The sequence below is a fragment of the Orycteropus afer genome, unplaced genomic scaffold (assembly GCF_000298275.1).
Source record: "Orycteropus afer afer isolate SDZICR_OR568_19922 unplaced genomic scaffold, OryAfe1.0 scaffold00211, whole genome shotgun sequence".
NCBI lineage: Eukaryota > Metazoa > Chordata > Mammalia > Tubulidentata > Orycteropodidae > Orycteropus > Orycteropus afer.
Genome location: NW_006921798.1, coordinates 2951204 through 2977706, shown reverse-complemented (window position 1 = coordinate 2977706; position 26503 = coordinate 2951204). Strand labels below are relative to the sequence as shown.

Here is a 26503-nt window from a genome sequence, read left to right as displayed (position 1 = left end):
TCCTTTTGAGCCCGGCAGAGTGGCCAAACTAGCCAATCATAGCATCAGAACTCTAAGCACCTGAGAGAGAGTGGGCACCTCCCAGAACATTGTTTTGTGCCACACCCAACAGAAATACTCCAGGTGGACAACTTCAGCAATCAGGAGCTCCTCAGTTGCTCGTAGAAAATCCTACCTTGGAGTTTACAAAGACTTATGGGTAGAAAAGCCACACTAAGTAATTTACTACACTGCAAGTGCCTAAGGCACTTGACCGCTAATCAGAAGGGTGGGAGTTCAAACCCACCAGCTACTCCTCAGAAGGAAGATGGGGCAATCTACTTCCGTAGTGATACTGCCTCGGAAACCCAAAGAGGGGTCACTATGAGTTGGGTCCAACTCGACGGCACATAACAACAACAACCAATGTAACAACACAATCCCTGTAGAATAGGGGTTTCTGAGTTCAGCATTCTTTCCAAATGGATCCCCTTGTGCATTGCCCAGCAAAAGTCTGAAGTGTAGCAGGCTAAGACATAAGAATCAAATGAGAAGAATATGGCCTCTAAACCTGGCTTTGCCATCTCCTGGCAAGACATTGGAAAAATGATTTATTGTCTCAAATGCAGATTTGTCCATCCTTGATATGATGTAAAAAAAAAAAAAAAAATCTCTTAGCTCCTCACAAGTATAGAGAGATATGCAGTCAATGTGTGCAAAACATGTTGAAAATGTTAAGGGCGTGACTATTTCTGTAGGAGAATGATTTACTCCTATTACTAAAATAATAAATTGATCCTGATCACTGCAGATCAATTTAGCCATCCCAATGAGTTCAGCCCCTAAATCTTTATCAATCTCACATTTGTAACAGTTTTGAGAGCAGACCCTAGCACATGTATCTTCTGTGTCTTCCCAGTCATCTAATGTGGTGCTGGGTTGTGGAAAAAGATACAGTTGTCACCAAGTTGACTCTGACTCTTGGTGACCCCATGTTTTCAGAGTAAAATGGCTTTGTGACTGATTTTTTTGGAAGTAGATTTCCAAGTCTTTTTTCTGAGATTAGGTAGTAGATCCTTGGAGCATATTTTTAAATAATGGCATGGGTAATTAAATCAAACTATTGTCTAATATCTACTTGATCTCCTACTTATAGATTCAGTTTGTTCATGATAATAAAAAGTATTTGTTAGATTTCTGGATACAGTTAGTCCAAGCTATTTTATGCACATATAGTCATAAACTTGGTTCATGGCATTATCCAACTGATTTTTCATAGAAAAAATGGCCCTGTTCTCTTTATGATCACATATAAGGAAATATTTTATTTCTCTAAATTCTGTTGCTTATGTTTCAGAGAATATCAGGAAATGTTAGTAGAACAAATACTGACAAGTAATTTGCCAAACACTTGAAATTTCACATCCCATATTGCTAATAAATTAATTAGCAATTATAGCTAATAAATTAAATACTCATTTTAATATAAGCACTGTTCTCTGAATTTTACGCAATACCTCTTTTAATTTTTATAATGATCCTATGAAGTTGGGTCTATTATTTCTCTGTAAAATAGAAACAGTACTAGGAAAGAGTTCCCAAGTCACAAAACCAACAGCCTGATTCAAACTCCTACAAACTAACTCTGAAGTGTGTGAGCTTAACACTCCTATACACTAACCAAGCTAATAACATCACCTTTGAGAAAAAAAAAAAAAAAAAGAATTCTTTTGCCACCTATTCCCCTTACTCTCTTTGTGCTTTGCTTTATAAAAGGAAGGATGGAAGAAAGAGAGGAAGGGGGGGAGGAAGGGGGCAAGAAGAGAGACAGAAAGAAAGAAAGAGAGGGAGAGAGAAAGGAAAAAAGAAAAGGAGAGAGAGGGAGAGAAAGAGTAAGGAGGGAAGGAGGAAGGAAGAGACAGGAAGAAGGAAGGGAAAGAGAAAAAAAAATCACTCAAAGTCTTCCATCTCTTCTGAATAAAGCAAGACCCAACCAACTTTTTAACACTCTTCATTTTTTTTAACAGTTTATTATTCAACATTGTTGAACAATAAACATGTGAGGTGCCAGACTGGTCTGACTTTATGTCGTTTTGCTTTTGTTTTACATTTTTCAGGAGAAGTATTCTTGCAGATTAAAGGTCCGCTGGAAGATATTTATAAAATCTACTGTTATCATCATGATGAAGCGCACAGTGTACTGGAGTCCTATGAAAAGGAAGAAGAGCTGAAGCAGCATTTGAGCCACTGTATCCAGTCCTTAAAGTAAGGCCTTTTCAAATGATGATTTTCATGCATTCTCAGTTGCCTAGCAGGGAGCATTTTAAATGAATGTGGATGAAAGGTCTCACATAAATCCTGTGTTTTATGAGGCCTGTAGGGAGCTCTGCTTTGCGTTTCCTTTATGAAAAGCTGACATGCCAGAAGCCCGGATTGACTTTTTTTTTTTCCTCCCTACACAGATGAATAAAAATAACATGGGAGAAGATTCAGGGCTCCATAGAGATAGGAAAATGCAAGATCAAAAATTGAAATGTGGAAGAAGAAAAGCCTCTCCTTAAAGATGTTGCTACATGCCTGCTCTCACATAGTTCAAATAATATGCAAGATAACACGTGGCTAAGTGATCCTCATAGTACGAGGGCCAATAATGTTAGGGGAATGTCCTGGGACTCTGACCACAGGGGTGAAGGGAAGGGAGCACAGGGCATGGGAGAGGTAAGTCAGGCCCTGTTCAAGTGTATTTCATGCTAGTTTCAAGATAACTAGTCTTATCCCCTTTCCTCATGCCTGAAATTTTGAGGAGGGGTTGTGCTTCATAATATTCAATTTCTTTTCCTGCAAGATATATTATTCACTATGATAATCTGAAAAAAAATAGAAAACTATGAATAAAATATATTTTAAAATTTTTCTTTATTCTACCATCTTTCAAAAGCCACAATTTGCATTTTCTTCTGATCTTATTTATATGCATAAATATGGGCATGTGCTTGATATGTTACTGTATATACAATTTTCTACCACATGCAGTATAATTGCTGTTCTATTCAACACCTTACCCAATGGTTCTATTATGGTCTTTCACTTCTAAGGATTATCAAAATGTGGAAAGATCTCTATTAGGTCAGATTTACTATCTAGAGAGAGCTGTTGGTAAATATGATTCTTTAGCGTATCTCTCTTGTATACAATTGTACAAGGTAGCAGAAAGGGGGTTACTGAGGACAAGAGCCTTTAGGTGGTGCAAATGGTTAAGCTTTTGACTACTAACAGAAAGGCTGACATTTCAAACCCACACAGAGGCACTTGGGGAATCAAGCTGGTGATCTGCTTCTGAAAGGTCACAACCTTGAAAAGTCATAGAGTACTTCTATTCTACCCACATGGGGTTGTAATAAGTTGAAGCTGACTAAACAGCAACTAACAACAACAATGTGGACAAAAGGATTGTGGCTGAATTACAATGAAATCAAAAGACTAACTAGGACTGTTACAGAAAATGCCTTCTCACGTCAGAACTGAGTCTGAAAGAAGGTTGAAACTGGGCCTAATGGATTAAAAAATAAATTATGTGATTAATTAACTTTAGTGTCCTGTAGTGGACAGTAAATTTTTTCAGTTCCCCAATCATTTTTCTTATCAAAGGAAAAGAATATATTCATTAAACTCTCCAAAGTACAAGCATTTATTTAGTGCTCTGGTGGCATAGTGTCTAAGACATTTGACTATTAACCAGAAGGCTGGCAGTTCAAACCCACCAGCCATGCCTTGGAAGGAAGACTGGGCGCACTACTTCCATAGAGATACCACCTCAGAAACCCAAGAAGGGGTTGCTATGAGTCGGAATTGACTTGACAGCAGTCAGTTTGATTTTTTGGTATGCCAAACACTTGAATAGAGAGTAACTAAAGCAAATGGAAAAAATGATGAAATAAAAGAGCTAAACAGAAGATTTCAAAGAGCAGCCCAAGAGGACAAAGGAAAGTATTATAATGAAATGTGCAAAGACATGGACATGGGAAATCAAAATGGAATACACTTGACATTTCTCATACTGAAAGAACTGAAGAAAAAATTCAAGCTTCAAGTTGCAGTATTGAAGGATTCTATGGACAAAATATTGAACAATGCATGAAGCATCTAAACAATATATAAGGACTACACAGAGTCACTATACCAAAAAGAATTGATCAACATTCAGCCATTTCAGGAGCTAACATATGTTCAACAACCAATGGTATTGAAGGATGAAGTCCAAGCTGCACTGAAGGCACTGAAGTTTCCAGGAATTGAAGGAATGCACATTGAGATGTTTCAGCAAATGAATATAGTATTGGAGATGCTCAGTCATTTATGCCAAGAAATCGAGATGACGGCTATCAGGCCAACTGACTAGAAGGGATCGATATTAGTGGCCATTCTGAAGAAGGGTGTTCCAACAGAATGTGGAAATTATCGAACAATATCATTAATATCATATATAAGCTAATTTTGCTGAAGATAATTTGAAAACAGTTCAAGCAGTACATCAACAGGGAATTGCTAGAAATTCAAGCCAGATTCAGAAAAGGATGGGGAACCAGGGATATCATTGCTGATGTCAACTGGATGTTGGCTGAAAGCAAACGTTACCAGAAAGATATTTATCTCTATTGTATTGATTCTGCAAAAATATTCAAATATGTGAATCATAACAAATCATAGATAACATTTCAAAGAAATGGAATTACGAAACACTTAACTGTGCTCATAAGGAACCTGTACATAGACCGAGAGGCTGTTGTTCAAACAGAACAAGGAAATACAGCATGGTTTAAAATCAAGAAAGGTGTGTGTCAGAATTGTACCCTTTCACGATACTTATTCAATCTGTATGCTGAGAAAATAATCCCAGAAGGTAGACAATATGAAGAACACGGTATCAGGAGGATTGGCGGAAGACTTATTAACAACCTATAAAATGCAGATGACACAACTTTGCTTGCTGAAAGTGAAGATGACTTGAAGTACTTACTTATGAAGATCAAAGACTACAACCTGTAGTATGAGTTACACCTCAGCATGAAGAAAACAAAAATCCTCACAACTGGACCAGTAACACCATGATAAATGGAGAAAAGATTGAAGTTGTCAAGGATTTCATTTCACTTGGATCCACAATCAATGCCCATGGAAACTGTAGTCAAGAAATCAGATGTCATATTGTGCTGGGCAAATCTGCTACAAAAGACTATTTTAAAGTGTTAAAGATCAAAGGTGTCACTTGCAAGACAAAGATGAGCCTGATCCAAGCCATGGTATTTCCAATAGTTTCATATGCATGTGAAAGCTGGACAATGGATAAGGAAAATAAAGAATTGATGCATTTGAATTGTGGTATTGGTGAAGAGTAGTGAAAACACCATGGACTGCCAGAAGAACTAACAAATGTATTTTGAAAGAAGTACAGCTGGGATGCTCCTTAAAAGTGTGAATGGCCAAACTTGGTCTCACATGCTTTGGTCATATTGTCAGAAGGGACCATTCCCTGGAGAAGGATATCATGCTTGGTTAAGTAGAGCATCAGAGAAGACCCTCAAGGAGATGGAATGACACAGTGGATACAAGGACGAGCTCAAGTATACCAAAGATTGTGAAGCAGTTGCAGAACAGGGCAATGTTTCATTCTGAGTTGGAACTGACTCAACGGCACCAAAAATAACAACAACAAAATGCCAAGGATAGTGCTGAGTATTTGAATAGAAAATTAATAAGACATGGGCTTATTGTAAGAAGCTTAAAATGATGACATAACTCTTAAATATAGTATGAAAGTGGCATCCATCTTACTAAAGTCATGTATTAGGAGCCAAGTTCCCTATGTATAGGTTTTCCCCACTAGGGAAAATGATATGGATAAAGTAGAGCTTTTGGGACCTCCATTCGCTGTTGTGGCACAACTCAAAATGAGAAGAAACATCTGCAAACATCCATTCATAATCGGAACATGGAACGCATGAAGTATGAATCAAGGAAAATTGGAAGTTGCAAAAATGAAATCGAACACATAAAGATTGATATCCTAGGCATTAGTGAGGTGAAATACTGGTTAAATGAGCTGCAATGGACCCGGTTTTGGCCATGTTGAATCAGATAACTATATGATCTACTATGCCAAGAATGACAAATTACAGAGGAATGGTGTGGCATTCATCATCACAAAGAATGTTTCAAGATCTATCCTGAAGTACAATGCTGTCAGTGATAGGATAATATCCATACACCTACAAGGAAGTCCAGGAGCTCTGGTAGCATAGTGCCTAAGGCACTTGACTGCTAACCAGAAGGCTGGCAGTTCAAACCCACAGGCCACTCCTTGGAAGGATGATTGGGCAATCTACTTCCTTAGAAATATTGCCTTGGAAACCAAGGAGGGGTCACTCTGAGTTGGGATTGACTCAATGGCAGTGAATTTACAAGGAAGTTTAATTAATACTACTATTATTCAAATTTATACACCAACCACCAAAGCCAAAGATGAGGAAATTGAAGATTTTTACCAACTTCTGCAGTGTGAAATGGACTGAACATGCAATCAACATGTGCTGATTATCAATGATGATTGGAATGCAAAAGTTGGAAACAAAGAAGAATCACCAGTATGGCCTTGGAGATAGAAATAACACTGGAGATCACATGATAGAATTTTGCAAGACCAATGATTTATTCATTGCAAATACATTTTTGAACAACACAAACAGCAGCTATGCATGAGGACTTCACCAGATAGAGTAAACAGGCATCAGTTTGACTACGTCTGTGGCAAGAGGTGATGGAAAAGCTCAGTATCTTCAGCCAAAACCAGGGTAGGAGTTGATTGTTGAACAGACCATCAACTGCTCATATGTAAATTCCAGTTGAAGACAATTAAAACAAGTCCACAAGAGCCAAAATACGACCTTGAATATATCCTTCCTGAATTTAGGGACCATCTAAAGAATAGATTTGATGCATTCAATACCAATGACCAAAAACCAAAGGAAGTGTCAGATGACATCAAGAACATCATCCATGAAGAAAGCAAAAGGTCATTAAAAACACAGGAAAGGAAGAAAAGACCAGATGAATGTCAGAAGAGGCTCTGAAACTTGCCCTTGAATGAAGGGTAGCTAAAGCAAATGGAAGAAATGACAAAAGAGCTGAACAGAAGATTTCAAAGAGCAGCTTGAGAGGACAAAGTCAATTATTGTAATTAAATGTTCAAAGACATGGAGTTGGAAAATAAAAAGGGAAGAACACACTAGACATTTCTCAAGCTGAAAGAACTGAAGAAGAAATTTAAGCCTCAGATTGCAATGTTGAAAGATTCTATGGCAATATGTTGAAAGATGCAGAAAACATCAAAAGAAGATCGAAAGAATACAGAGTCACTGTACCAAAAACAATTGGTTGATGTCCATCCATTTCAGGAGGTAGCATATGATCAAGAGCCAATGGTATTGAAGAAAGAAGTTGAAGCTGCACTGAAGGAAATTGTAAAAAACAAGGCTCCAGAAATTGACAGAATACCTATTGAGATGTTTCAACAAGCTGATGTTGTGTGCTGGAGGCACTCACTAGCCTATGCCAAGAGATTTGGAAGATAGCAAACTGGCCGACTGACTGGAAGAGATCCATATTTGTACCAATTCCACAGAAAGGTGATCCCACAGAATGTGGAAGTTATCAAACAATATCATTAATATCACATACAAGTAAAATCGTATCAAAAATAATCCAAAAATGGTCACAATAGTATATTGACAGAGACCTTCCAGAAATGCAAGCTGGATTCCGAAGAGGATGTGGAAAGAGGGATATCATTGCTGATGTCAGATGGATCTTGACTGAAAGGAAAGAATACCAGAAAGGTGTTTACTTGTGACTTATTGACTATGCAAAAGCATTCAATAGTGTGGATCGTAACAAATTATGGATAACATTGAGAAGAATGGGAATTCCAGAACACTTGATTGTACTCATGAGGAACCTGTACATAGACCAGGAGGCTGTCATTTGAAGAGAACAAAGGGACACTGCATGGTTTAAAATCAAGGAAGAGTGCATTAGAGTGTATACTTTCACCATATTTATTCAATCTGTGTGCTGATCAAATAATCAGAGAAGCTAGACTATATGAAGAAGAATGTGCCATCAGAATTGGAGAAAGACTCATTAACAACCTGCGATACATTGATGACACAACTTTGCTTGCTGAAAGTGAGGATGACTTAAACCACTTGCTGATGAAGATTGAAGACTACAGTCTGTAGCATGAATCACACCTCAAGGTAAAGATAACAAAATCCTCACAACTGGACTAATAAGCAGTATCATTATAAATGGAGAAAAGGTTGAAGTTGTCAAAGACTTTATATTACTTGATTCTACAGTCAACACCAATGGAAGCAGCAGTCAAGACATCAGATGATATATAGCGTTAGGCAAATCTTCTGCAAAAACCTCTTCCAAGTGGTGAAGAGCAAAGATAGTTCCTTGAAGACTAAGGTTTGCCTGACACAAGCCATGGTATTTTCCATTGCCTTATATGCATGTGAGAGTTGCACAATGAGTAAGGAAGACTGAAAAAGAGTCGGTGCTTTTGAGTTGTGGTGTTGGTGAAGAATGCTGAAGGTACAATGGACTGCTAAAAGAAGTAACAAATCTGTCCTGGAAAAAGTGTCACTAGAATGCTCCTTGGAAGTAAGAATGGCCAGACTTCATCTCACCTACTTTGGTCATGTTGTAAGAAGGGACTGTTGCCTGGAGAAGAATACCATACTTGGGAAAGTGGAGGGTCAATGAAAAAGGGGAAGGGCCTCAACAAGATGGAATGACACAGTGGCTACAATAATGTGCTCAGGTATAGCAAGGATTCTAGGGTTGGCACAGGACTGGGAAGTGTTTCGTTCTGCTGTACACAGGGTTGCTATGAGTTGGAGATGACTTGATGACACCTAACAACAACAGGGGAAATAAGGTACTATTCAGTGTGTAAATGAACTTTACACCCTTCTTATATTATACAAGTGGAGAAACCCGATCCAATAAATTTCTGTCTTGAATCATTTCATTTTTCAGCTTCTAGAAATAAAAGAAAGAAATCTCATAGTGAAATGAACAGATAATGTGATTAGCTCTTTAGGACATCATCCCAGCTCCAACCCGGAGAACAGAGGTAATTATGGGGAGAGGATGAAGATAATCTACTTTAAGTATGTACTCCTGACTTCTGACCACAAATGGACTGTCCAGAGTGGGACAAATACCAGTTTATCAGCCATTAAATTTTTGACCCTTAAGAAAAAGAAGTAATCCTTGCCAGAATGTTCCACTAAGCAATGTAGCTCAGTATTAAAAATAACAAACCCACTGCCATTGAGTTGATTCCAACTCATAGAGACCTACATTAGGTTTCCAAGGCAGTAAATCCTTATGTAAGTAGATTGCCCCATCTTCCTTCAGTGGAATGGCTGGTAGGTTTGAACTGCCAACCTTCTGGTTAGCAGTTCAGTGCCTTAGGCACTACACCATCAGAGTTCCTTAGCTCAGTATTATGCCCCTAAAAATCAGCTAAAGCCAGAGGTGATTTTGAGACCACAGGAAGTCCCAATTGCCAAAAATTACGTTCAGACCCAGGGACATGTTTGCTTTTCTTTCTGGAAGCCTGTAGTTATCTCTCTGATGATGCCTTAAATCTGCATATTCAGAATCATTTTGATTTTAGGGAATAATTTTAGGCACTGAAAAGAGCTAAGGCTTAGAAAGCACAAAATTCAAAGGAAACACGATTGGCAGAACTATTTTTAAGGGAAAGAAAATAAAAAATAAAATCTCTTAAGTTAGAGACATTTTCCTAAAAGTTACCTTTCCACAAAAACAAAGTTAATGATTAATTGTACTGCTCTGCCTGGAGGCTGGGAGTAGTAGAATTATTCAATAGTATAATGCTGACCTCAATTGAACCAAGCTTTAAATTCTGAGAAACAGGTTTTCAAACAGGTTTATAGGCCAAGAAGAGTCTGCAACACCTTAAGGGCTTGGTTTCCCTTGCCAAGTAATCAGTCAAAGCTGTTACTGTCACTCTGCCTTTTCCTGTGGCCAAATAACAGAGCCCAAGTGCACAGTTGCCAATTTCTAACAAATATTTGGTGTGGCCTCCATTTTCTACACTGCAAGAGGATATTGGAACAACTTGGTTTGAAGCGATATCCACGAGAGAAGTGGCTTCATGCTTCAGAAGCTAAAGTGGATTTTAAAGCAACTACAGTTGCATTTTAACCAAAATTAAAATGTTTATTGAGGGCCTAATAAATATTTATTAAGACTGCAAGATAACATTGGAAAAAAAAGTATATGCATAGCTCTTGCCTCCCAGAAACATACACTCCAGTTGGGTAGATAAACAAAACCATATGGAAAGTTTAATAACTGCAGAAGAGTTAATCTAAATAACACACCCTAAGCTGTCACGGTGCAGCTCAAGACTAATTTCCAAAAGAGTGGCAGAGAAATTTGCTGGGTCTGTAAGAGACTTGTGCTTATAACCTTTGGCTATTCTTTGAAGCCCATTATCTTTCAAAAAAGAAAATTATATTTGTTGCAAAGGCAACATTAGGGCAATGATTTACTACGAAAAGTTAGGGCTTTGTTTCTGGCTATGTGAGTTACCTGCATCTGATCAGCCAGCTTATTCAAAGTGAAGGTTCCTATGCTCCATCTGAGATTTGAAAAAAAGGCTGGGGGTCCAGTCCAGGAATCTGGACTTTTAACAAGCACTCTCAGGTGTTATTTTGATACATAGTCAAGAATTAAGAAGTAAGAAGGAATCAAGCCCACAGTATTCACCCCCTGCTTTACCTAAGTACATGGGCTTTTTTCACTAATGTAGATACAGTCCAAGCAGCAATTTCAGGGTTTGGAGAAAAAGAAGTCTATCCAGAAACACAACACTATATGTGCACCTTTGGCCTATAAATCGGAAAGCTGCAAGTTTTTATTTTTTCAGCAACGAGTATTTACGGAATCTCATTAATCCCCACTGCCATTGAATGGATTCTAACTCAAAGTGACCCTATAGAACAGAGCAGAACTGAACATAAAGTTTCTAAAGCTGTATGTCTTTATGGAAGCTGATTACCTTGTCTCTCTCCCACTGAGTGGCTGGTGGGTTCGAACCACTGACCTTTTGGTTAGTAGCCAAATGCTTTAACCACTGTACCATCAGAGCTCCTCCAGAATCTCATTAGTAACCCCTAAAGTTGTGTGTAAGAAATTCTGATGGTTCCGTGGTTAAGCATTCTGCTGTTAACCAAAGGTCAGCAGTTTGAACCTACCGGCTGGTAGGCAAATGTGGCAGTCTGCTTCCCTAAAGATTTATAGCCTTGGAAACCTGGTGGGGCAGTTCTACTCTGTCCTATATAGTCAGATTTGGTTTAAAGTTGTGTATAATACTGTATTAATCCAGTCTCTAAATTTACGGAGATTATTTGCCAAAGATCCAGTTACTTAGTCTCTTTGGGGTTATTTAAGGTTTCAGATCTCTTGGAGGAAAGTGAAGAATGGAACGACTATAAATGCAAATGTAGCTATAATTAGAACATCCTGTCTACTGCCTCCTTTTTCTGTTTTTCTTGTTATAAATATCTCCTAAGTCCCCTCTACATTTCAGAGTCTCTAGAAATCTATTTATTTTATAATAGGAAAAGAATAGATAGGCTTCCCTAAGTTTTTGGATAGATGGAAGATACATTTCTAGCTTCATGTCTAGTCGTTATAAATGTATTTATATTTTTCTTCTTCCTAACCAAGGACACAATCCTCAGGAGGAAAACTAACTTCTAGTCATCTAGGCACTTTGGCTGCTCATGTTGCTACTTTAGCATCTCCATCTAGGAAGGAAGCTAAAAGCTCATGCAACACAAAATCTAAAGGAGTAGACTTCAACTTGTTTACCCTATTTTATAATTCTTTATATTCTAATGGAATATTCCAAGTAAAATTTAAAATCATCTCTAGAAATGCTTTCTATTTCTTCTCATATGGCGTCATGTTTGAACAAAGACTATGCTCCGTAAGGAGTAAACTAAAAAAAACCAAACTCACTGCCTTCGAGTCGGATACAACTCATAGCGACTCCTCCTTGGGTTTCCAAGGCTGTATCACTACAGAAGTAGATTGCCTAACTTTCCTTCTATGGAGCAGCTGTTGGGTTTGAACCTCCAGCCTTCTGGTTAGCAGTCAAATGCCTTAGGCACTACGCCACCAGTGTGTAGCCACATAAAAAACTTAATTATCAGTTGAGTTATAATACGTCCATGAGGATAAGAGGTGTGGTAGAAGATATATTAAATTACTTTATCCCATAAAAGGGTAAATGGACACAATTTAACTTCTTCCTTCTTGGATTAGCCTGGGCTGGATTAAATCCTGGAAAATTTTAGCCCAAAATGGAGATTTTAAAAAATTGAGAGCAAATGAAAGCAAACAATGCAGGGCCACTCCTCCATATACTGTGATTTCTCCTGTTGGAAAATACCTAAGGCTTTTTATAAATAGTGTGCTTATATTAAACATGATTATACTCCATTATAAATGACAGTTTTTAGGCTTAACTTTTTAAAAATAAATGAAATAGAAACAGAAAGAGTTTTTTAAATGTTTTTCTTAGGAGTTAAAAGAATAATCTTTTCTTTCAAATTCAAAGCATGTGTCTTGGTTCCTAACTGATTACATTGTTTACCTGTTTGTTTCCATAGAAATTATATTTTTATTTTTACTCATATTCACCACAGAATTGTCTGATTATGATCAACAGAGTATTTGGCAAATGAAATGCTTCCAAAAGGAATAGTAATTAGGAAAAGAATGTGAGCTTCAAGGAAATGAATGGAAGCAACTATTGGGCAACGGTGGTGGTGCAATTTCCTTCATTGCAGTAGGAGACCTTGTCAATAGCAGTTAATAATTGCCTTAAACTTTGGCAGCTGCTGATTGAAAAAACATTATTATGCTGCGGTTGAGTCCCAACAAAGAGGTCTTGGATAGCAACATCTCCTTATTTCATCAAGATGTCCAGAAATTCATTCCCATAATAAGTCTGAAGATGGAGGCAACAATGTGCTTCACAGATAGGTATATCACTGTTCTCCACGTTTATGGAGTATTGAGACCAACAAAATAAATTATATAAAAATTTCAAATACTGAAGTATTTGAAATTCAATGTATGTATTATCATCAATTTTTCCCCCTTGACTACTGAATGCTGGAAGACTATCATCAGCTATTATGAGATAAGGTCACAGAGTTTTTTTTTTTTTTTTTTTAATATGGAAACATTCACTGTATTCTAAAATGTTGGGAGCCAGAGGCAAATGTGATAAAGTTATAAACAAAAACCCAGTTGCTATTGAGTTGACGACTGCATGTATGTCAGATGCCACATGCCCCATAGGGTTTTCAAAGGCAATTTTTCAGGAGATAACCAAACCTTTCTACTGAGGGGCCTCTGGGTAGACTGAACCTCCAACCTTTCAGTTAGCCATCAAGGATGTCAACTATTTGCACCACCTAGATAGAAACTTACTATTTCATCTCTGTGTGGGAGGTTTTCAGAGAAAAAAATTCATCATTCATCCATTTTATTCCTTACATTTAACTTGAATTCTTACCACTTTTTATTGCTAATTAATGCCTAAGGTACTTGACTGCTAACCAGAAGGCTCGTGGTTCAAACCCACCAGCCACTCCTCGGAAGGAAGGTTGGGCAATCCACTTCCATAGTGATAATGCCTCAGAAACCCAAGAAGGGGTCGCTATGAGTTGGGTCCGACTCCATGGCACATAACAACAACAACAATTAATTCAACAACAATTAACAAATTTTGACTACGCCAGTTCCTTTTCTCAGCACTGAGAATACAGCAGTTAACAAAGCAAGTAGGAATCCTTACCTTTGTGGAGTAGGGAAATAGGCAATAAACTAAAAAAGTAAGATAGAGGCTATATTAGAAAGTGGTAAGTGCTAAGGGGAGAATTAAAGCAGGCAGTGATGATAAAGAGTACAGGAGGATAGGATACAATTTTTAGAAAAGGTGATCAGGGAAGGTGTCAATCCCAAACCAAGCCCACTGCCATCAAGTCGATTCTGGCTCATAGTGACCTTACAGGACAGAGTAGAACTCCACTACAGGGTTTCATGCAAATGCCACGCATTGCTGTGGAGTCCGATCCACCTCATAGCGACCCCTCCTTGGGTTTCCAAGAGGGTATCATTACAGAAGTAGATTGTCCAACCTTCCTTCCGAGGTGTGGCTGGTGGGTTTGAATGGCCAGCCTTCTGGTTAGTAGTCAAATGCCTTTATGCAGTACACCACCAGAGCTTCCACTGCAGTGTTCATAAGGCTATAAATTTTTACAGGAACAGACTGCCACATCTTTCTCCTGAGGAGCCACTTGTGGGTCCAAATTGCTGACTTTTTGGTTAGCAGCCAAGCACTTTAATGACTGTGCCACCATGACTCAAGGCTTTAATAAGAGGGCCATTGGAGGCAAAACCTGAAAGAGATAAGGGAGTAAGGCATATCAAAACCAAACACACTGCCCTGGAGTCAGATCCAACTCATAGCGGACCCCTCCTTGTTTTCCAAGGTGGTATCACTACAGAAGTAGATTGCCCAAACTTCCTCCCAAGGAGTGGCTGTTGGATTTGAACCTCAGCCTGGTTAGCAGTTAAGTGCCTTAGGCACTATGCCACCAGAGATCCCCATAGAGGTGTCTAAAGGAAGATGCATCTAGGCAGAAAGAACAGCAAATGAAAAGGCCTACAGGCAGGAGCAAGCTGGCTTTAGAAATAGCAAGGAGGCCTGTATAGTTGCCACAGATTTGGGAAGTAAGTAAGTAATGAAGCATTGAAGAGAAAGGAAATGAAGTAATGCCTTGCCTGCAATGAACTTTAGTTTTATTTGAGCAAAATGGGAGTCGTACAAGCTAGCAATACGTAGCAGCAATTACTTTATTCAGTAGGTGAATTATTTATAATCTCCACAACACCATATACAGAGATATTCTAGAACAATTGATAATGGTTTTCTGTAAATCAATTAAGCATTTCCTTTGTAATCCTGATTTCTCCTACTGCATGTCTAAGGGATTCAAATTTAAGTGGAATACATTTCCAAATTAACAAAGTTTATTGTAATTTGAATGAATAGTTTTTAACTTTATATAAAGCATGAAATAAAAATAGTATGCATACTAAAATAAAATTTAGGGACATGATTATAAAATAATCAGCCTAATTCTATAGCACACTTGTGAAAATCACTTATCAATTTATATAATAAAATTGTAAAGGTTTTATAATGCTTACATATTACCCTAAATATATAGATTTTCATGAATTCACTTTTTTCCTCCTTCTTTTACAGGAAAATATACGTGGAAGAGTAAGTATTTTCTTTTAATAATAGCAATCAAATATAAAATCTTGGAAGAAAGGTGCTAAAATTTCCTGTCCAAGTCAGAATTTTTAATTTTTATAAGTATTTATATTGTTTTTAGTAAATAAGATTGCAAAGGCATTTACTGCAGATATCATTGGTCAATGTCAATGTTAATTTACAAATTGTCTGAATTATCTTACATATTAAGTTATTATCACATAGTCTTTTCTTAGTTACTTTTTAGAAGACCTTGAGGTATGACTTATTTAAATCACAAGTTTGCAATTGCCAGGAATTCTCTGGGATCTGATCTTTACATATATGTTTAGGAATCTTAATGTGTTCAAAAACATGCTTTCCCAAAAACAACATTAGTCTTAAAAATCTGCATTAATACTGTATTTTTTTTGAAGATTTTATAGATTAATACATGAAAGAAATATTTCTTATTGTTATGGTAAAATATTAGGTTTCTTCTCATTTGGACTCATGATTTATAGAGAAAAAAGCATATACCTACTACATGGAAATAAATTAAGATGAAATAATTGGTCACTAGGACAATATAGAAACTATCTAATGAGAACCATACACACACACACACACACACACACATGCCTTAGAAGTTACCTAATTTTCTCTAGGATGTCCAATCTTACTAGTAGTAAAAGGATGATTACACCTTAAATATAAACTCAAATTTACTAAAACTTTAAAAAGCACTTGTATGGCTTAGCACAGTCAGCAATTATTGAAGGTCCTGAGTTCCTAGTCTGGTTTCTGTGTTTGCTTGTAAGTGTGTATTTTAAACTTCTGAGAATTTACATCAAGAAAAAAGAAGGGAAAAGCAACATAACAAAAGCATGTAATTAGCACAATATCATTAAGGAAAAGGAAGACATGGAGAGGTGCACAAGAGGTACAGACAATAAAGGCAAATACTACTGCATACACAACACTGCTTTATCAGTAGCAGCAACACTAATCTACAGGTGGATACGTAGGTAAACAGGCAAGAAGATCAGGTATGGATAAGTGAATGGGAATGTACCCACTACCATATGTAGGTCTGGCAGACCATATTTCTACGTATATATTTGTATGTACTATAAAACTTCCATATAAAGTTTAAACCTAATGGGAGGCAAAGTTAGGATAAGTTCTTAGAAACAACTATGCAAAAAGAAAAAAAAAAGAAATATAAAATTTGCGAAATAAACATTATGTTGATTTAAACCATAAATCTCTGACGTTAATATTTAGGTGCAGAGCAACTATGAAAACAGAATTCAAGAATTAGGTGGAGAAATCAGGCACCAAACAGGAGCCCTCTAGACTAAGGCTTTATTCCTCAGCTGAGTTGAGACATTGTTTTTTTGACACCCCAAACAGGCACTCAGTTCTCTCACCATTTAAGTATTTTTATTTATTTATTATTGTGCTTTGGGTGCAAATGTAAAAAGCAGATTTGTTTTACATTCAATTGTTCATGCACATTTGATTTCATGGCCCCAATTACCAACCCCAACCATAAAAACCTCTCCTCCTCTCTCCTCCTTGTGACTACCCTCTCCCTGTGCCCTTCTTACCTATGTATTCCTGTGTGTCCAGCTTTCCTTCTATGTGAATGCTGCCCCTCTGATGTCTCATGGCTGGTTGATCCAAGGGTTTTGTTTTTGTTTTTTTAAGGAAAAAAAAAATCCTACAGTATAAAAAGATATAAGTCAGTTTGTTTAATGAATTTCCAATTCTGAAATCATTTGAATTTGAAAAGGTGCACAATAGAAGAGTGACTATAACTCTTTCATTTTAGTCCTTTCATACATTAGGGCTTTCTAGGCGTCCCTTCCATGATAATTATAGGAGGGAGTGCTTCATTATATACAGGTGTGTCCCTGCTATTGTGCCTACAACTGGATGAAGATTCACATAGTTTAATGATTAGAGAATTTCATATGCTATGCATTCTGATTACATTTCTGTTCCTAAAGATTAGGTCTTTACAGCCAAAAGGAAAAAAAAAAAAATGAAAAAGAAAAGAAAGAAAATGTGATTGTAGAGGAGAATGATTTTTTCTTCATATAATTAGCATGCACAGACTCCTCCACACAGAACGCTTAGATCAAACAGTACATTGTATTGAAATACTTGCTCTAAAAAATTGCACTAGCTTTTGTGGCAGTCCTGCTGTGTGGGAGTTGGCAAGACTGTATGCTCCCTCTAGCCTGTTCCATACATGAGGACTGCAAAAGAGGAAGCATAGTCACAGCATGTGGCTGGATGAACATCAAAGTGACATTTGCAATGAGTTATTTTCCATCCTGTTCCTCTCACTTGGGTCAGAAGGCATACATGCTGCTACATAAAAGAGTAAAAGCAATGTCAAGTGCAATGTAATTGTAGCAAAGGCCAACAATGTTGCAGCCAAGAGAGCATTTGAAAGATAGGGGTTTTAAAATGTCTTACCCCAAATTTTTCACTTATTATTGTTATTATTATCTTTAACAATCTACATTTAAAAAAAAAATACAGAGAAAGGCAGAGGTGTTGATAATTCCTAAAATGTTTACTTTGATTTATAATCATATGCAAACATCAAAGACAGCATTAAAGTGACAAGAATCATATAATTATCCACTAAGGAGTCCCCAAGAAAGTATTTTATATAAATCCCATGTTCTAAAGCAAAGAAAAGATGCCTATTTTAAATTTATCTGTCTCCAGACATGGTGTTTTGTTGTCTTCATGTTTTAATTTTTATTTTTTTCCCCTATGTGCTCTCTCTCTGGCTAGCTATTCCAAACCTTGGATCTCAGGGTTCCTATTCATCTCAAACTATAACTGTTGTTGTTGTTATGTGTCATTGAGTTTGGACCCAACTCATAGTGACCCCTCCGTGGGTTTCCGAGGCGTATCACTATAGAAGTAGATTGCGCAACCTTCCTTCCAAGGAGTGGCTGGTGTGTTTGAACCGCCAGCCTTCTGGTTAGCAGTCAAGTGCCTTAGGCGCTACGCTACCAGAGCAGTAAAGATAATTTCCCTAAGATTTGTATTTTTAGAGTTACTATAGAGACATTTCAAAATATAGAGAATCAAAATGAGGACATAGAGACAATTGGTAGCCATATTCCAGAGTTAATCATTGTAATGTTATAGTGAGTCCCTAACTATATCACAGATATTTTTCTTTACACACACACACATACATATGGACTACAATAGGGCCACTGTATGTTTCCTGTGGGATGACTCACTACCTCATGCATCAGCAAATCATGGGCATCTTTGCAAGGCACTAAATATAAATCTACATTGTTTTATAATTAGATAATATTCTACCCTATATAAATGTATGCCATAATTTAAGGAGCCTAGTGGTTCAATGGTTAAGTGCTCAGCTGCTAACCTAATTTGAGGTTTGAATCCACACAGAGGCTCCAGGGAAGAAAGATGGGACAATCTACTCCAGTAAATCTTACATCTAAGAAATTCCTGTGGGCAATTCTACTCTGTTACATGGGACCTCTATGAGTCAAAAATAAACTTGACAGTACCTAACCACAACAACAACTATATGTCATAATTTAATTTACCAGCCCCTCATTGACAGTTGAATTTTGTTTAATAAGCATTTATGTCATGTGTTCATTCTCATACATGATTTTTGTCAATACATCTGATTATTTTCTTGAGATGAACTTTTAAAAGTGGGACTGCTAGATCAAAAGCCTTTTGATGCTTTTTGTCAGAAAATTTTGGAAAAGTTAAACTAATTTATATTCTTATTGTTCATATATGAATTTTCCATTTTTCTACCACTTGCCAACATTTGATGTAATAAATATTTGTATCTTTATAATTTTTGTCAATAACATAGACCAAATGTGGTATTTTACTATTTTAATCTGCATTATTCATTATCATATTTTTTAGCCATTTGCATTTCTTCTCTAATGGATTGTCCTTTTAAATTATTGTCCAATTTTTTTGAGGTTGTCATCTTTTTACTAATAGATCTATAATGACTCTTTATTTAGCAAGCATATTAACCTTTTGTTTTATATGCTAGAAGTCCTTTTTGACATTCAACAGTGTTTGTGGCTGCTCTTGTTCTGTTTATATCCATACAGTTTTAATTGTCTTGGTAGCGAAATTCCATCAATTTTTTCCTTTATGATTCTGCCTTTGATGCAGGAATTAGGGTGAGTATGAGGCAAGAGATGTGAGTCTGCTCTTCTTTCAGTTGGATTTTCTCACCTACAAGTAGGTCATTGTCACTATAATTTTTTGTCTGTAATAACTTTTAAGATTTTCTTGTAGTATTTATTGTTCTTTTTTCCATTTATAAAATCAATATTGTTCCACTGTAGATACAATAGAGAATATTGAAAATCACCTAGAAGAAAAACAAAATCCCTGCTAATTCCATTATCCAGGATTAACACTTCCTAACATTTAGATATACATCATTTTCTATGTTATATTCACACAGGTATACAAGAACACACAGACAGATGTATACACACACATAAGTACACACACACACACAAATATAGGAGTCTTACTCTCACCTCACATTCATCCTTGGGTGAGGGTTACCTGAACAAGAAAATCATATTTTTCTCATATTTCCTCCCTCCTTCTGAATAGGATTCTGTGGAGATGTTATTTGGTCTAAGTACAGAAAAAGGGCTGATTTCAAAGCCACTGTAGGGACTAGCAATCAATAGTTCTGTAATGGCTTCTGCTTCCTAGGCAGGAAGGTTTCTTGAAATGTGTTGGAAGGTGAGCTACAGGGAAGGAAGAGACTGCCACCATTCTGCACTTGAGTGTAAAAGGCGTGATACAGTCTGTCACATTCTCTGCATTTAAGGAAATGATTTCCTTTAATACGGCTCCAGACAGTACTGTGTCTGAGAACTAATATTTATTTTGGGAGGAATGTGTGCATGTGCACACCTTTAATTTAAAAATGACCTTTTGACAACTAGGAAAACTAAACTCAAAACTCACTGTCGTCACGTCAGTCCCTACTCATAGCGACACCTTGGGTTTCTGAGGTGATATGGTTACAGAAATAGATTGCCCAATCTTCCTTCCAAGAAGTGGCTGGTGGGTTTGAACCACCAGCTTTTTGGTTAGCAGTCAAATGCCTTAGGCACTATGCCACCAAGAATCCTATTCTGCCCTGCCCACTAGTACAGGTACTTAAAGGCCTCAAAGCTCACCTTGGCGTCTCCTTTGGTGTTAGCCTAGACTTGAGGTCCATGCTATTCTCCCTAAAATTAGTTTTCTTTGTCCCACACAGTATGTTAATTTGGATTATTGTTAGTATTTTAAAATGTGAAGATTCACACAAAACTTTAAGTTCTTGGCCTCTTTTGGGGGAAAAAGAGAAAAATCTGGCCACATGTATATTAAATGTCTTTGTTTTCTAGTCCTTCTATAACAGACATGGCACAAATGGATAACTTTAACAAACAGGAATTTATTCTTTTGCAGTTTAGGAGGCTAGAAGTCAAAATTCAGAGTGCTGGCTCTAGAGGCTGGGTGAAGCGCCCTTGACCTTGGGCTTCAGCTCTGCCTCTTATTCAAGGCCTGTTGGAGCTTGAGGCATCTGCTAACTCAGACAGCTGCTGGTTGCTGAGGCTGTCAAACCCAAGGTCGGCACGTAAAATGCCACAATCTAAACATCAACAGGCAACATGGCAGGCCATTAGTTCAAGTCCGGGAATGGGAGATGAAAATTTGGCCAAATGCAGGATCCAAATGTGCCTAATGCTAGACCTTTCTCAAATCTTCCTATATACTGGAAGAAGGTCACGCTCTGAAGGCAATTACTTAGCTGCTCGCAGCAGATTCCCCCATGGAGGTGATTACCATGTCATGATGGGGAATAAACACATTCAGCTGTCCAGCCACTCAAAACCACAGCCCAGCCAAGTTGACACACAACCTTAACTACCACAGTAAGGAAATTCATTTTTTTCAGATGTGTCACTAGATATATCCAGTTGGTCATTTGTGTCTTTGTTGTTGTTATTGTTGTTATTTGCCATTGGGTTGGCCCCATTTGTGTCTTATCTTTATGAAAATTTTCATTCTTCTTGTTGTTTGTTTTGCTAAGGTAAATTTTTAAATAGAAGGTCTTTTACCTTTTACTACTATGTCTTTTGAAATTTGTATCTTGCTTTACTAACTCCAATATTAGTTTCTAAAGTGTTATTTTTTCAAGTTCTTCTATTATTTCATCTTTAATATTTAAATCTTTGATCTATCTGGACACTATGCTGATATAAAGAGTGATATTTATTTGTTGTTGTTATGTGCCATCGAGTCAGACCCGACTCATAGTGACCCTTCCTTGGGTTTTCAAGGTGGTGTCACTATGAAAGTAGATTGCCCATCCTTCCTTCTGAGAAGTGGCTGGTGGGTTTGAACCGCTAGCCTTCTGGTTAGCAGTCAAATGCCGTAGGCACTATACCACCAGAGCTCCCATGTCGCTATCTAATTATCCCAACACCTGGCTACTGAATAATTGATTTTTCATCACTGAGTAGAAATGTAATATTTACCATGCACTCGATTTCCATATGTATTTTTATCTATTTCTTAATTTCTAGTTTTTGCTGCTGATCTATTTATATATGTACTGCTTTCATTTTCATAGCTTTATATTTTAATAGTAGATATGAGTATTCAAACTCAGTACTCTTTCAGAGTTTTCATGAGTATTTTTGAATGTTTCCTTTTCAAATTTCTCTTTTATCAAAATTATACAAAGTGATGGTCTGCAGAGTTTAATTATTTTACAAGTTTTATTAATAAAAATGGTGGTCCTCATTCTCCTAAAACAAAATCCAAACCTGTTGCCACTGAGTCTTTCAACTTACAACAACCCTAGGACATAGTAAGGAGCTCTGGTGACATAGTGCCTAAGACATTTGACTGCTAACCAGAAGGTTGGTGGTTCAAGCCCAACAGTCACTCCACTGAAGGAAGACTGGGCAATCTGCTTCTGTAAAGATTTACTGCCTTGGAAACGCAAAGGAGGTCACTGTGAGTCAAAATCGACTCAATGGCAGTGAGTTTGGTTTTCTTTTTCTTCTGGTTTATAAGACAGAGTAGGTGTGCCCCCATATAGTTTCCAAAGCTGTAATCTTTATGGAAGCAAACTACTTCACCTTTCTCCCACAAAGCCACTGATGGGTTTGAACTGTTGGCCTTTCAGTTAGCAGTTGAGCAGTTTACCACTGTGCCACCAGGGCTCCTTCTTCATTCTCTTAACTGCCCATAAATGTTCCTCACAAGAGCACAAACATTTTCACATCATAGCTGATTATTTTTATATTAATCTTTATGACTCCAAAAATATGCTTGGTTCTTCCTTTTTAGGTATTATCTATTGACATCCCCTGATGAAAGACAAGATTTAATTTTCTTTTCCTCATCTCCACTGTGCACAAATTTCCTTCCCTTTTTTCCATTCTCCTTATATAGTTATATTCTAATTTTAGTGAGAACAATGATCAGTGTTTGAATGATCATATTTACATAAAGATTTTTAAGGACTGAACCTTGGAGGAAATAGTAATAACTTCTCCAGAAGTTAACAACTGTCTTTCTCTTTCTTTTTTTTTTCTCCCATTTGCTTAGTTTTCTTTGCATTAATCATTAATGCCAAACTGGCAGTCAGTTAAGTAACCCTTTTGTTATCTATCCATGGAACATATAATGTCTATGTACATTTTCTGCTTCTGGGGTTAGTGGGAAGCTGCTATCCCACTTTTAGTGCATCGGTAGGGGCATAAGTAACTGCATGAATCTAAAGAAATGGTCCTCATTAATTATGTCCTAATTAAATGTGTCCCATTAATTGTATCAAAATCCTTATTTACCTGAAAAAAATTTCATTTGATTCAAAATGTATTCCTTTACTGAAAACAATGGTTAAAAAAAAAAATCAAAGCAATAAATAATTTGATCTTTTAAGGGTTAAGTCACCTTTCAAGAGAATCAGGTACATTAGGTATTATATTAGTTTCCTAAGGCTGCCATAACAAATTACCACAAACTCAGTACCTTAAAACAAGGGAAATTTATACTCTCACAGTTCTGGAGGCTTGTGTAAGAAATCAAATTGACAAGAAATGAAGATTTCCTTGTTTCATCCAGTTTCCAGCTTCTTGTAGCTCCAATCATTCCTTGTTACGGTATCACTTCACTCCCTCCCTCTTTCATCACTTAGTCTTCTCCTCTGTGTCTGTGTCTTCCCCTCTTCTGTCCCCCATGTGGACACTTGTCTTTCAATTTAGGGCCCACCTGAATAATCTAGCATGATCTCATCTCAAAATCTTTAACTTAATTTCATGTTGCAAGACCTATTCTCCAAATAAGACCACTTTCACAGGTTATGAGGGTTATGGTGTGGACCTATTTTTTTTGGGGGGAGGGGGTCACCATTCAACCCCTACAGCCATGCTTTCAATTTCACCTCTTCGAAAAAGGGTCTCTGAGAGATTTTTGACCAGATGAGTGTGGATTGATGGTGCTGGGCACGGCTATCTTACTAGGAACTCCCTTCCCATCATTCTAGAGATTTGTTTTGCCTCTCTCCCGTATAGGTACTCCATTATTTTGCTATGATACAGCCTTCGTTTCCTCTGTTCCTTAAGGAATGCATGGAAAACAACATCTTGAGAACATTTACATTTAAAATATCTTTATTTTACCCTCACACTTGATTTATAGTTTGACTGAGTATAGATTTCAAAATTGAAAATCTTTCATGTTAAGAATTTAAAATGATTATTTTCTTTTTCCATTTTACTATTGGGAAGTTTGAATCCTTATTATTATTATTATTATTACCTTTTAGCTCACACTCTCTCTTTTTTTAAAAATTGTGATTTAGGTGACATTTTACAAAGCAAATTCATTTTCCATACAAAAGTTCCTAAATATTTTGTTTCATGACATCTCAGTTGTAATCCTCATAATGTAATAGCTTTCTTTCTACTTCCTTGCTGTGGTTACTTTTTTGCTGTGTCCTTCTTTCCTGTGCATTCCTGCCCTCTAAACTATCTCCCTGTGCAAATGCTGCCCTTCCGATCGCCCATGATTGATTATTCTAAGGAGTGTACCTATCTGGTGTAAATCTTCACCTTATATGCCTGTTTATTCTTTGGCTGGAAGCCATGGCAGTGAGTTCAATTTCAGACCCTAAGGGTTACTAAGGGTGATAGCCTCAAGGGTTTCATCCATTTCTGTCAGATGAGTAAGCCTGGTCTTTATAATTTTGACTTTTGATCCGCAGTTTTCTCCCACTCTACCCAGGATCTCCTGTCTTGATCCATTTCCAAGTGAATGACAGTGGCAGCCTGCCATCATTTAGTTCTTCTGGTTTCAGGATCATGAAGACTGAGGTTTGCATAAAGGAGCTCTGGTAGCATAGTGGCTAAGGCACTTGACTGCTAACCAGAAGGCTGGCGGTTCAAACCCACCAGCCACTCTTCGGAAGGAAGGTTGGGCAACCCTACTTCCGTAGTGATACTGCCTCGGAAACCCAAGGAGGGGTCGCTATGAGTCAGGGCTGACTCGACGGCACATAACAACAACAACAACAACTAATTCCTTGGACTAATTGTTTCTATGTGTCTTTGGTTTTCTTCATTCTTCTTTGCTTCAGACAAGGAGACCAGTTTTTGCATCTTAGATGGCTGCTTGCAAGCTTTTAAGACTCTAGTCTCTACTTACCAAAGTAGGATGTAGAACAATGTTTTTGTGTTGTGTGTTATGCCAGTTGAGCTTGATGCCCCCCACAACCTTTTATCCTTATTCTTGATAATTTGTACCTGTTTGTTTCTCTGAAAGACTATAAGATCTTCTCTTTGTCCCCATTGGTCTGAAGTTTCATGAATTCCAAGATGTGAATCAATTTTGTCCATTGTGCTAGAATTCAATGAGTTCTTTCAACTTTCTGACTTGTGTTCTTTTCTTAAATTATCTCACCAATTATTTCCTGCCCATATTTGTTTTGTTATTTCTTCTTTGGTATCCAATTATTAAGATTTTAGATGTCATGTACTAGCCCTCTAAGGAGCTCTGGTGCAATACCTAAGGCATTTGATGGCTAAACAGAAGGTTGGTGGTTTAAACCCACCAGCCACTTCACAGAAGGAAGATGTGGCAATCTACTTCTGTAAAGATTTACCACCTCAGAAACCCAATGGGGTTGCTATGAGTTGGAATCCACTCCATTACAGTGAGTTGTTTTTTATTTTTTTTATACTTGTCATCTAATTTTCTTTTATTTTTTCTTCTATTTTCTATCATTTGTAGTTTTGCTCTTTTCTCTTGGAAGGTCATCAGCATTTTCTTCCAACACTTTTATTAAGTTTTTGTGCTGTTATTCTTTTAATTTCCAAGAGTCCTCCAAATTGAATCTCCCCTTTTTTTCTTTTTTTTACAACACTCTACGTATTAAGCTATTTCTTAAATAGACCTTCAACTAATCCTTCTCCTTTTACCTCCACATCCTTTAATTCTTACTTCAGTAGGTGCCTAGTAACTCTCATGAATCTTTGGTGGCTTTATTAAATTATTGCCTCTTCATATTACTGGCTCTCTCCAGTCTGCTACATCTGTTACCATTCATTCATCTGCTTTAAATATTCTAAAATTTGTTAGTGGTTATGTATTTATTTCTAGAATTGACTTCTTTTTATGACAAATGCCATTTGTTCATTATTTGTGGGCCAATGTAAAATTTTCTTGGAAGTTAATTAAAATTGTTTTAAAAGGAGGATAATTTAAAACTTAATAGTATAGATGGTTTGTGGCTATTATAATGGAAATATTAAATTTAGGATACTTCTTGTTGTTGTTGGGAGCTCTGGTAGCATAGTGCCTAAGGCACTTGACTGCTAACCAGGAGGCTGGAGGTTCAAACCCACCAGTCACTCCTCGGAAGGAAGATGGGGCAATCTACTTCCATAGTGATACTGCCTCAGAAACCCAAGGAAGGGTCGCTATGAATTGGGTCCGACTCGACGGCAC

At 37.2% G+C, this 26503-nt stretch overlaps 1 protein-coding gene across 1 annotated transcript in view; it reads left to right on the top strand.

The window, feature by feature from the left end:
• The window catches only part of ARHGEF38 (Rho guanine nucleotide exchange factor 38), a 257682-nt gene that overhangs the window by 113549 nt on the left and 117630 nt on the right, over positions 1-26503 (top strand). The window contains exons 4-5 of the mRNA XM_007948295.2: positions 2097-2244; positions 15431-15448. Of these exons, the coding sequence (XP_007946486.1) occupies positions 2097-2244; positions 15431-15448 (166 nt within the window). The remainder of the gene's footprint in view (positions 1-2096; positions 2245-15430; positions 15449-26503) is intronic.